The sequence below is a fragment of the Anolis sagrei genome, chromosome 1 (assembly GCF_037176765.1).
Source record: "Anolis sagrei isolate rAnoSag1 chromosome 1, rAnoSag1.mat, whole genome shotgun sequence".
NCBI lineage: Eukaryota > Metazoa > Chordata > Lepidosauria > Squamata > Dactyloidae > Anolis > Anolis sagrei.
Window position 1 is genome coordinate 5,654,250 of NC_090021.1, and position 13,264 is coordinate 5,667,513.

The 13,264-nt window shown below is 48.1% G+C and overlaps 1 protein-coding gene across 1 annotated transcript in view; it reads right to left on the reverse strand.

Annotated features, from left to right (window-relative positions):
• Positions 1–5,475, reverse strand: part of TRIM35 (tripartite motif containing 35) — a 28,933-nt gene extending 23,458 nt beyond the window's left edge. The window contains exon 1 of the mRNA XM_067462559.1: positions 5,325–5,475. Within this exon, the coding sequence (XP_067318660.1) occupies positions 5,325–5,419 (95 nt within the window). The 5' untranslated portion in view covers positions 5,420–5,475. The remainder of the gene's footprint in view (positions 1–5,324) is intronic.
• Positions 5,476–13,264: the final 7,789 nt, after the last annotated feature.

Sequence of the window (13,264 nt, forward strand, 5' to 3'; positions counted from 1 at the left end):
AGTGGAACTCTCTGCCCGGAGTGTGGTGGAGGCTCCTTCTTTGGAAGCTTTTAAACAGAGGCTGGATGGCCATCTGTCAGGGGTGATTTGAATGCAATATTCCTGTTTCTTGGTAGAATGGGGAGGGACTGGATGGCCCACGAGGTCTCTCCCAGCTCTAGGATTCTATGAAATGCTTTGTGTGTTTAGGCTGGAGTTCCCTCTCCAAGATTTCTCGTTCTGTGCCTGTAATTAAATATTGGTTTTGCAAAATCTAAAACACTTCTGGTCCTGAGCGATTTGGAGAAGAGAGACTCAATTGGCTGGAATCCCAGCTTCCAAAAATGGAGTTGAATCTGAGGCAGCAAAATATGAGTCAAGATGACATCCATAAAGACAGGAAACTTTAGGGCCGCTGGAATTCCTCGGGGCCAAAACCCACTTCCTCAAATATTTGGGATTCATGGCATAGTTTTAAGACTACTGCATTTATTTGAATATGAGTTTTATTGGGAATACATGAAGACAGGGATTGCCTTAATATTATTATTATGTTTGTTTGAAGTCATTTCCACATTAGGTTAACCCTAAGGGGGGGGGGGGGGGGTTTGAGGCTGAGAAAGTGTGACTCCTTCAAGGTCATAGAATAGGTTCCCATGGTGTGGATTCAAACTCAGGTCTCCAGAGTCTTGGGCTGGATCTACACTGACATGTAATCCAGATTATCAAATCTGATAATCCACATTATCTGCCCAGAACTGGATTATATGAGTCTACACTGCCATATAATCCAGTTCGAAGCAGATAATCTGGATTTTATATGCCAGTATAGATAGGGCCATGCTCCAAGCCTCAAAACTGCTTTGATTCTCCTTTGGTTATAAATACATAAATAAATAAATATATTGTTGAAGGTTTTCATGGCTGGAATCACTGGGTTGTTGTGAGTTTTACGGGCTGTCTGTCCATGTTCCAGAAGCATTCTCTCCTGATGTTTCACCCATATCTGTGGCAGGCATCCTCAGAGGTTGTGAGGATGTTCAGGAGTTCTATGGAATCAGGGGAGCTGTAGTTTGGTGAGGAGCCAGCAATCTTTGGAACAGAAGGCTACTAAGAGACCTGGCAGAACTTCAAAAGAGACCTTGCAGAACTATAAAACCCAAGATTCCAAAGCATTAAGTCGCAGGAGTTCTATGGAATTAGGGGAGTTGTAGTTTGGTGAGGAATCAGCCATCTTTGGCACAGAAGGCTACTAAGAGACCTTGCAGAACTTCAAAAGAGACCTCGCAGAACTACAAAACACAAGATTCCAAAGCATTGAGTTGCAGGAGTTCTATGGAATCAGGGGAGTTGTAGTTTGGTGAGGAACCAGCCATCTTCGGCACAGAAGGCTACTAAGAGACCTTGCAGAACTACAAAAGAGACCTTGCAGAACTACAAAACCCAAGATTCCAAAGCATTAAGTCACAGAAATTCTATGGAATGAGGGGAGTTGTACACAAGATTCCAAAGCATTAAGTCGCAGGAGTTCTATGGAATCAGGGGAGTTGTAGTTTGGTGAGGAACCAGCCATCTTCGGCACAGAAGGCTACTAAGAGACCTTGCAGAACTACAAAAGAGACCTTGCAGAACTACAAAACCCAAGATTCCAAAGCATTAAGTCGCAGGAGTTCTATGGAATCAGGGGAGTTGTAGTTTGGTGATGAACCAGCCATCATCGGCACCGAAGGCTACTAAGAGACCTTGCAGAACTACAAAACTCAAGATTCCAAAGCATTAAGTCGCATGAGTTCTATGGAATCAAGGGAGTTGTAGTTTGGTGAGGAACCAGCCATGTTTGGCACAGAAGGCTACTAAGAGACCTTGCAGAACTACAAAACCCAAGATTCCAAACCATTAAGTCGCAGGAGTTCTATGGAATCAGGGGAGTTGTAGTTTGGTGAGGAACCAGCCATTATTGGCACAGAAGGCTACTTAGAGACCTTGCAGAACTACAAAACCCAAGATTCCAAACCATTAAGTCGCAGGAGTTATATGGAATCAGGGGAGTTGTAGTTTGGTGAGGAACCAGCCATGTTTGGCACAGGAAGCTACTAAGAGACCTTGCAGAACTACAAAACCCAAGATTCCAAAGCATTGATTTGCAGGAGTTCTATGGAATCAGGGGAGTTGTAGTTTGGTGATGAACCAGCCATCGTTGGCACAGAAGGCTACTTAGAGACCTTGCAGAACCACAAAAGAGACCTTGCAGAACTACAAAACCCAAGATTCCAAAGCATTGATTTGCAGGAGTTCTATGGAATCAGGGGAGTTGTAGTTTGGTGATGAACCAGCCATCGTTGGCACAGAAGGCTACTTAGAGACCTTGCAGAACCACAAAAGAGACCTTGCAGAACTACAAAACCCAAGATTCCAAAGCATTAAGTCATTGCAGTTAAAGTGGTTCCAAAATGCAAAGTGTAGATTGATCCAAGGTTGCAAGGCAGAGTTCTGGGAAGGAGAGAGAAGTCTGCAAAGAGTTCAAATAAGGCGTCGCTTAGCGGTTGCTGGAGTGACTCCAAATCCAGGCGGGTTGGAAGGAGGAGAAATTCAAAATTGCAGAAGACGCGGGCTCTTAGCAAACTAGAAGGAAAAAGGTCCTTTTTCTAAATGCAATTGACCCAAACAATCACACAGAGCGCATGCACACTGTAGATTTAATGCAGAATAACACCATTACAACTGCCATGGCTCAAAGCTATGGACTCCAGCCCCTTTCTGCCATGCAGGAAGACACAATCCAAACCCTCCTGACAGATGGCCAGCCAGCTTCTTCTGAAAAACCTACAGAGCCTTCTAGGGTTACTTTCTACACTAGAGAACGAATGCAGGTTGACACCACTTGGACCACCATGGCTCAATGCTATGGGATCCTGGGGAGAAGGTACTTCACCAAACTACAACTCCCAGGATCCCATAGCAATCACTCAGCTATGGCAGTGAAAGTGAGGGGTCAAGATCTTGAACCTTCTCTGATAAAGAGTGTGGGGGGGGGGGGAGGTACTTCACCAAACTACAACTCCCAGGATCCCATAGCAATCACTCAGTTATGGCAGAGAAAGTGAGGGGTCATTCAGCAGCGGAGATGCACCCAATATCTTAAACCTTCTCTGATAAAGAGTGTGTGTGTGTGTGTGGGGGGGGGGGTACTTCACCAAACTACAACTCCCAGGATCAAAAAGCAATCAGCTATGGCAGGGAAAGTGAGGAGTCAGTCTGCAGTGGAGATGCACCCAAGGTCTTGAGCCTTCTTGGCTAAAGAGTGTGTGTGTGTGTGTGTGTGGGGGGGGGGGGGGTACTTCACCAAACTACAACTCCCAAGATCCCATAGCAATCAGATATGGCAGTGAAAGTGGGGGTCAATCTGCAGTGGAGATGCACCCAAGGTCTTGAGCCTTCTCGGCTAAAGAGTGTGTGTGTGTGTGTGGGGGGGGTACTTCACCAAACTACAACTCCCAAGATCCCATAGCAATCAGATATGGCAGTGAAAGTGGGGGTCAATCTGCAGTGGAGATGCACCCAAGGTCTTGAGCCTTCTCGGCTAAAGAGTGTGTGTGTGTGTGGGGGGGGGGGGGGGTACTTCACCAAACTACAACTCCCAAGATCCCATAGCAATCAGATATGGCAGTGAAAGTGGGGGTCAATCTGCAGTGGAGATGCACCCAAGATCGTGAACCTTCTCTGCTAAAGTGTGTGTGTGGGGGGGGGGGGGGTACTTCACCAAACTACAACTCCTAGGATCAAAAAGCAATCAGCTATGGCAGGGAAAGTGGAAGTCAATCTGCAGTGGAGATGCACCCAAGGTCTTGAACCTTCTCTGCTAAAGAGTGTGTGTGTGTGTGTGGTGTGGTGTGGTGGTGGTGGTGGTAGCGGGGATACTTCACCAAACTACAACTCCCAGGATCAAAAAACAATCAGCTATGGCAGGGAAAGTGGAAGTCAATCTGCAGTGGCGATGCACCCATGATCTTGAACCTTCTCTGATAAAGAGTGTGGGGAGGGGGGGGGGGGGGTACTTCACCAAACTACAACTCCCAGGATCAAAAAGCAATCAGCTATGGCAGGGAAAGGGGAAGTCAATCTGCAGTGGAGATGCACCCAAGGTCTTGAGCCTTCTCTGCTAAAGAGTGTGTGGGGGTGGGGGGGGAGGTACTTCACCAAACTACAACTCCCAAGATCCCATAGCAATCACTCAGCTATGGCAGTGAAAGTATGGGGTCAATCTGCAGTGGAGATGCACCCAAGATGTTGAGCCTTCTCTGCTAAAGACTGTGTGTGTGTGGTGGTAGGGGGGTACTTCACCAAACTACAACTCCCAGGATCCCATAGCAATCACTCAGCTATGGCAGTGAAAGTGAGGGGTCAAGATCTTGAACCTTCTCTGATAAAGAGTGTGTGTGGGGGGGGGGAGGTACTTCACCAAACTACAACTCCCAGGATCCCATAGCAATCACTCAGCTATGGCAGTGAAAGTGAGGGGTCAAGATCTTGAACCTTCTCTGATAAAGAGTGTGTGGGGGGGGGGGGGGGAGGTACTTCACCAAACTACAACTCCCAGGATCCCATAGCAATCACTCAGTTATGGCAGAGAAAGTGAGGGGTCATTCAGCAGCGGAGATGCACCCAATATCTTAAACCTTCTCTGATAAAGAGTGTGTGTGTGGGGGGGGGGGGGGGCACTTCACCAAACTACAACTCCCAGGATCAAAAAGCAATCAGCTATGGCAGGGAAAGGGGAAGTCAATCTGCAGTGGAGATGCACCCAAGGTCTTGAGCCTTCTCTGCTAAAGAGTGTGTGGGGGTGGGAGGGGGGAGGTACTTCACCAAACTACAACTCCCAAGATCCCATAGCAATCACTCAGCTATGGCAGTGAAAGTATGGGGTCAATCTGCAGTGGAGATGCACCCAAGATGTTGAGCCTTCTCTGCTAAAGACTGTGTGTGTGTGGTGGTAGGGGGGTACTTCACCAAACTACAACTCCCAGGATCCCATAGCAATCACTCAGCTATGGCAGTGAAAGTGAGGGGTCAATCAGCAGTGGAGATGCACCCAAGATGTTGAACCTTCTTGGTTAAAGTGTGTGGGGGGAGGGGGGGGGGAGAAGGTACTTCACCAAACTACAACTCCCAGGATCCATAGCAATCACTCAGCTATGGCAGTGAAAGTGAGGGGTCAATCAGCAGTGGAGATGCACCTATGATCTTTAACCTTCTCTGATAAAGAGTGTGTGTGTGTGTGGGGGGGGGGGGGGGGGTACTTCACTAAACTACAACTCCCAGGAGCCCATAACAATCAAAGTGTGTACCTGGAGGGCGAAGGGAGGAGGCACTTCTGGCAACAGGGCCGGGCGCTCCTTCGCCGGGGGCTGCGGGTCAAGTCGGCCGGGAAATAGCAAGCCATGGGAGACTTAGTCCTTCTCTTCCTTCCCTCCTCGGCTCCTTCTCTCTCCTTCTAAGTCCAACTCCGCCTGCTTTTGGAGGGGGGGGGGTGGCTGGGGGGGGAGGCGCCGGAGAAAGAGGAGGAGGAAGAAGAAGAGAAGCCAAGCTGCTGGAACCGGTTGAGGCGGTTGCCTCACCTGGAGAAGGGAAGCAAGCCGAGCCCAAAAGGTTAGAGAAGAGGAGAGGCCAGCCAGAGAGCCATAGGATGCTCCAGGAGAAGGGAGGGGACCCCCCAAGGCCATCCAGTCTGACCCCAGGAGAACACCATCAGAACCCTCCCCAGGACAGATGGCCATCCAGCCTCTAAAGACAATCCCATTACCCTCCCAGGCAGTTTCAGTTCCACTCTAGTTGGAAGGGAACCCCAAAGGCCATCCAGTCTGACCCCAGGAGAACATCATCAAAACCCTCCCCAGGACAGATGGACATCCAACCTCTAAAGATGATCCCATTTCCCTCCCAGGCAGTTTCTGTTCCACTCCAGTTAGGGAACCCCAAAGGCCATCCAGTCTGACCCGTTTTGCAGGAGAACACCATCAAAGCCCTCCCCAGGACAGATGGGCATCCAGCCTCTAAAGACGATCCCATTTCCCTCCCAGGCAGTTTCTGTTCCACTCCAGTTGGAAGGGAACCCCAAAGGCCATCTAGTCTGACCCCAGTTTTGCGAGAGAACACCATCAAAACCCTCCCCAGGACAGATGGGCATCCAGCCTCTAAAGGCGATCCCATTTCCCTCCCAGGCAGTTTCTGTTCCACTCCAGTTGGAAGGGAACCCCAAAGGCCATCCAGTCTGACCCCAGTTTTGCAGGAGAACACCAGCAAAACCCTCCCCAGGAGAGATGGCCATCCAGCCTCTAAAGACAATCCCATTTCCTTCCCAGGCAGTTTCAGTTCCACTCCAGTTAGGGAACCCCCAAGGCCATCCAGTCTGACCCGTTTTGCAGGAGAACACCACCAAAACCCTCCCCAGGACAGATGGCCATCCAGCCTCTAAAGACGATCCCATTTCCCTCCCAATCAGTTTCAGTTCCACACCAAAATCAAGGTTTCAACAACATCTGTTATAGAACTCTAGTATGCTGATGACAATGTCGTCTGTGTGCATTCAGAAGAAGATCTACAAGCCACTCTAAACACCTTTGCAGAAGCATACGAGAAGCTTGGCCTGTCGTTGAACATCGAGAAAACCAAAGTGCTGTTCCAGCAGTCACCAGCCATCCCCTCTCCAATGCCAAAGATACAGCTTAAAGGTGTCACATTAGAAAATGTTGACCATTTCCGCTACCTTGACAGCCACCTCTCCACCAAAGTCAACATTGACACTGAAATACAACACTGCCTGAACTTTGCGAGTGCAGCATTTTCCCGAATGAAGCAGAGAGTGTTTGAGGACCGGGACATCCGTAGGGATACCAAGGTGCTTGTTTATAGAGCTATTGTCCTCCCAACCCTGCTCTATGCTTGCGAAACGTGGACTGTCTACAGACGTCACACGCAACTCCTGGAACGATTCCATCAGCGCTGCCTCTGGAAAATCCTGCAAATCTCTCGGGAAGACAAGCAGACAAATGTCAGTGTACTGGAAAAAGCAAAGACCACCAGCACTGAAGCGATGGTCCTCCGCCATCAAGTCCGCTGGACCAGCCACGTTGTCCGGATGCCCAACCACCGTCTCCCAAAGCAGTTGCTCTACTCCGAACTTAAGAACGGAAAACAGAATGTTGTTGGACAGGAAAAGAGTTTTAAAGACGGGCTCAAAGCCAACCTCAAAAACTCTGGCATAGACACTGAGAACTGGGAAGCCCTGGCCCTTGAGCGCTCCAGCTGGAGGTCAGCTGTGACTAGCAGTGCTGCAGAATTTGAAGAGGCACGAATGGAGGGCGAAAGAGAAACGTGCCAAGAGGAAGGCACGTCAAGCCAACCCCGACCGAGACCGCCTTCCACCTGGAAACCAATGCCCTCACTGCAGAAGAAGATGCAGAGCAAGAATAGGGCTCCACAGTCACCTATGGACCCACCCTGGAGGATTATCCTACTCAGACAACGAGGGATTGCCTAAGTAAATTAAGAACTTTGTGTCTTGTGGGGTGGAGTGGAGTGGGGGGAGCAGAGAGGGTATAAAAAGAAGGTCTGAAACACAAAGGAGAGAGAGATTATAGAATCATAGAATCCAAGAGTTGGAAGAGACCTCATGGGCCATCCAGTCCAACCCCATTCTGCCAAGAAGCAGGAATATTGCATTCAAATCACCCCTGACAGATGGCCATCCAGCCTCTGTTTCAAAGCTTCCAAAGAAGGAGCCTCCACCACACTCTGGGGCAGAGAGTTCCACTGCTGAACGGCTATCACAGTCAGGAAGTTCTTCCTCATGTTCAGATGGAACCTCCTCTCTTGTAGTTTGAAGCCATTGTTCCGCGTCCTAGTCGAAACAATGGCTTCAAACTACAAGAAAGGAGATGGGAAGGGGGGCGGTGAGAGAAGGGGCCAATGTTGTTAATTGCAGCAATCATATGTTTCATGCTTATGTCTATGTTTGATGTTTTTATAGTTTTAATGGTTTTAATCTACAGTTATATATGATTGATTGATTTATCTGAAGATGCCATTAGCCGCAGATGGCATCTTCAAGAAGTGAAACATCAGGAGAGAATGCTGCTAGAACATGGCCATACAGCCCAAAAAACTCACATCAACCCAGTGATTTTGGCCATGAAAGCCTTTGGCAATCCTCTGAAATTAATGGGATTGCCATTTGTCAACAGTCGACTCAAAAGACACACACACACACCCAAACTCACACGAAGTTTTCACTTGCAGAGAAATGATGCAACTCCCCATCCCAAACTTGTCCCTCCGGTTTCTAATCCGCAAAAAGGAAACATCACTTTATTAAAACCTGTAATAAGAGCAGTGAGGTGTAATTGGAAGTGTGGCTCGAGGGGTAAATAAAAACAGTGTCACTCCCTTGAGTCCTAGGATGCCCTTTGGCTTCAAAGAAAAGTGCAACGAAGGCTTGCTTCGTTTTTTGTTTCCACGCCTCAATGCTATGGAATGCTGGGAGTTGTAGTTTGACGAGGGGCAGGGAGGGGGCTAAAGACCTTGTCAAACCGCAACTCCCAGCATTCCATAGCATTGAGCCAGGGCAGTTCAAGTGGTGTCAAACTGCAGTTGCACCTTTAAGTCTCGGGTTGCAGAGGAGTGCATGGAGTAGACCAGGTATAGACAAACTTGGGCCCTCCAGGAGTTTTGGACCCCAACTTCCACCATTCCTAACAGCCTCAGGCCCCTTCCCCCCCCCCCCCCCTCCCCAGCAGCTTAAGTTTAAGATTGAATTAAACCTGGGTTCGGATCTTACAGAGGTGGGGGAAGGTATCACTTGGCGCATGGTGTTTTTGGAGCCAAAGATGGGTGGAAGGGTGGAAGGGTGGAAGGGTAGGAGGCCAAGAGGTCCTTCCCCAAATATATCTTTGTTTTCCTCCAATTGTTGGCACCCCATGAGCTTTGGGCTCTTGAGATTGAAGAAGAACCAGGTTTGGATCTTGCAGAGGCGTCTAAAACAATGTGGGGAAAGGTGCCACTCGGTGCATGGTGCTCTTTGGGGCCAAAGGTGGGCAAAAGGTAGACAAACCCATCATAGAATCATAGAATCAAAGAGTTGGAAGAGACCTCATGGGCCATCCAGTCCAATCCCCTGCCAAGAAGCAGGAATATTGCATTCAAATCACCCCTGACAGATGGCCATCCAGCCTCTGTTATTAGTTCTTTGATTTCCTTTTCCAACTCTCCCCTTTCATCATCTCTGCGGTCCAAGCTTTGGTTCATGAGAGTGAAAAAGAACCAGGTGCAGAACTTGCACAGTGTGTGAGAGACTCACTTGCACCGCCTTGGGGCGCATGTTTTAGGGCTCGTCTTTTGGATTCATATTTGTCCCGGCTTGCTGGCCAAGCTTGGAACCGGAGCGTGGATCTTCCTCCTTGTGTCATAGGAAAATCTCACTTTCAATGCAGGACAAATACCTGGAAACCTGAGTCAATATTAGCACTGGGGTGGAATGGGGAAATGCCTTCATTTTGAAATCTTCAGGCCAGGTGAGCTTTTGGAGGAAAGAGACATGAGTCAGAGATGGATGGTTCCTATTTTAGGGACCAGGATAGTCCTTTGCCAAGGTGGGAATCCATATCTATAAAGCAACCAAGACAATTGAACCTCACCTGGGCATGTTGGAAGGGGTTCCTGGAGGTCATGGAGTCCAGCTAAAACCATTCTCAGATGTAACTATCAAGCCCCCTTGTAAAAGATTTTGGATATAAGAGAATTCAACAACAACAACAAAACTTTATTTATATACTGCTCTATCTCCCCAAGGGGACTCAGAGCGGTTTCCAAGTGACATAATCGACATAAACTTACAGCAACCCAGAAGGATCTCAGAATCAGAGAATTGGAAGGGACCTCCGAAGTCCATCTAGTCCAACCTTCGTTCACCACACAGGAAGACCCCATTAAAATCTTCCCAAAAGATGGCCATCCAGCTTCTGGTGAAACCCCCTGGAGAAGGAGACTCCATAGGACTCCCAGACAGTCTATATTCCATTAGATTTGGGACCACCAAAGGCCATCCAGTCCAACCCCTTTCCTGCCACATGGGAAGACATTTTCCAAGCCTTCCCAACAGATGGCCATCTAACTTCTGCTGAAACCTCCCTGGAGAAGGAGACTCCATAGGATTCCCAGGCAGTCTATATTCCATTAGGGTTGGAAGGGACCTCCAAAGGCCATCCAGTCCAACCCCTTCCTGCCTTATGGGAAGACACTTTCCAAGCCCTCTTGACAGATGGCCATCCAGCTTCTGCTCAACCCCCCCTGAGAAGGAGACTCCATAGGACTCCCAGGCAGTCTATATTCCATTAGAGTTGGAAGGGACCTCCAAGGGCCATCTAGTCCAACCCCCTTCCTGCCATATGGGAAGACACTTTCCAAGCCCTCTTGACAGATGGCCATCCAGCTTCTGCTCAACCCCCCCTGAGAAGGAAACTCCATAGGACTCCCAGGCAGTCTATATTCCATTGGAGTTGGAAGGGACCTCCAAGGGCCATCTAGTCCAACCCCCTTCCTGCCATATGGGAAGACACTTTCCAAGCCCTCTTGACAGATGGCCATCCAGCTTCTGCTCAAACCTCCCTGGAAAAGGAGACTCCATAGGACTCCCAGGCAGTCTATATTCCATTACTGTAGGAAGATACCTCCATTACTGTAGGAAGATACCTCCATTACTGTAGGAAGATACCACTCCCACCCCCTTCCTACCACATGGAAAGACACTTTCCAAGCCCTCTTGACAGATGGCCATCCACTTCCGTTGAACCTCCCCCCCCAGAAGGAAATTCCATAGGACTCCCAGGAAGTCTATGTTACACTAGAGTTGGAAGGGACCTCCAAAGGCCATCCAGTGCAACCTTCGTTCACCACACAGGAAGACCCCATTAAAGTCTTCCCAACAGAAGCCATCCAGCTTCTGGTGAAACCCCCCTTGAGAAGGAGACTCCATAGGACTCCCAGACAGTCTATATTCCATTAGATTTGGGACCACCAAAGGCCATCCAGTCCAACCCCCTTCCTGCCATATGGGAAGACACTTTCCAACTCCCCCCCCCCCCCCAGACAGATGGCCATCCAGCTTCTGCTCAAACCTCCCTGGAGAAGGAGACTCCATAGGATTCCCAGGCAGTCTATATTCCATTAGAGTTGGGAACTCCAAATGCCATCCAGTCTAACCCCTTTCCTGCCACATTGGAAGGCACTTTCTAAGCCCTCCCAACAGATGACCATCCAGCTTTTGCTGAAACTTCCCTGGAGAAGAAGATACCAAAGGATTCCCAGGCAGTCTATATTCAATTAGATTTGGGACCTCCAAAGGCCATCCAGTCCAACCCCTTTCCTGGCACATGGGAAGACACTTTTGAAGCCCACCCAACATATGACCAGCTTCTGCTGAAAATCGCCTGGAGACCCCATAGGACTCCCAGGCAGTCTATATTCCACTAGGGTTCGAAGGGACTTCCAGGGTCCATCCAATCCAACCCCCTTCCTGCCATATTTGTAGACAGTTTCCAAGCCTTCCTTACAGATGGCCAGCTTCTGCTCAAACCTCCCTGGAGAAGGAGACCCCATAGGACTTCCAGGCAGTCTATATTCCATTAGATTTAGAAGGTAACTCTAAAGGTTATCCAGCCCAACCCCCTTCCTGCCACATGGAAAGACACTTTAAAGGCCCTCCCAACAGATGGACATCCAGATGGAAACTCCCCTGGAGAAGGAGACCCCATAGGACTTCCAGGCAGTCTATATTCCATTAATGTTGGGACCTCCAAATGCCATCCAGTCCAACCCCCTTCCTGCCATATGGGAAGACACTTTCCAAGCCCTCCTGACAGATGGTAATCCAGCTTCTGTTGAAACTCCCCAAAAGAAGGAGACTCCATAGTATTTCCAGGAAGTCTATATTCAATTAGAGTTGGAAGGGACCTCCAAGGGCCATCTAGTCCAGCCCCTTTCTGATATGCAGGAAAACACAATCCAAGCCCTCCTAACAGATGCCCATCCAGCCTCTGCTTCAAAACCTCCACTGAACTCCAAGGCAGCAGCATCATCAACTGTCAAACAAGTCTTGGAATCAGGAATTTCTTCCTAATGTTTAGCTGGAAACTGCAATTTGAATCCATTTTGCTGGTGGCGAAACTGCAGAATAACTGGAACACAATACAACTCCTGAGGTGGCCTTGCAACTGAAACAGAGATAGACAAAACAAAGAGATAATGATGAGAACAAGGCATATTGGCAGATAGGAAAGCAAGCAAACCTACGAGAAATCAAGACAATGGAGCCATGGGTGCAAATGGCAGGAAAGAAGATTCCACCTCAAGGTTAGGAAGAACTCCATGATGGTAAGAGATTCAAAAGGGGAATCTACTGTTGCCTAGGAGTCCAATGGAATCGCCTTCTCTGGAGGTTTTCAAGCAGAGGCTGGATGGCCATCTGTCAGGAGGGTTCTGATTGTGTCTCCTGCAGAATGGGGCTGCACTGGATAGTCTTTGGGGTCTCTTTTTATCTCTATGATTCTGTATGGGCATCATGCTCAATCCTGGAAGCACGCATTGATCATACTGTAACCGTTACTGGCTTGGATGATTAATAGCTTCTTCATAAATACACATATACAAATAAAATATTCATATATATGTGCATACATAGACACCCAGATACATACACATAGAAAGCTAGTGTTTCAGGGAGCTGGCTAGGCTACAATCTAACTCACTTACAAACTAGTCTTCTAAATAGTATGATATCATTATTTAATACATAACAAGATTATTACACAGCAAACAAGATCACTATGCTGGCTTTTATATTGGATCATATATACTTCCCAAGCATATAGGATTGTATGATGTATTGGCGAATAATGCGTGCAGATTCCAGTAAGGTGGCCTTTTGCAGCTGGCAGGTGATAATTTTGTCAGCCCTGATTGTTTTTAAGTGCAGGCCAAGGTCTTTAGGTATTGTACCCAGTATGCCAATCACCACTGGGAGATTTATTTTATTTATTACTAGCCATCCCCTGCCACCCGTTGCTGTGGCCTAGTAGGTGTATATGTGTTTTTTGTGTGTGTATATATGTGTTTATGTATATATTTCTGTATATATGTATGTTTGCGTATGTGTGTGTGTGTGTGTGTATATTTGTGTATATGTGTGTTTATATGTGTACACGCATATTGTGTATATATGTCTATATATATGAAT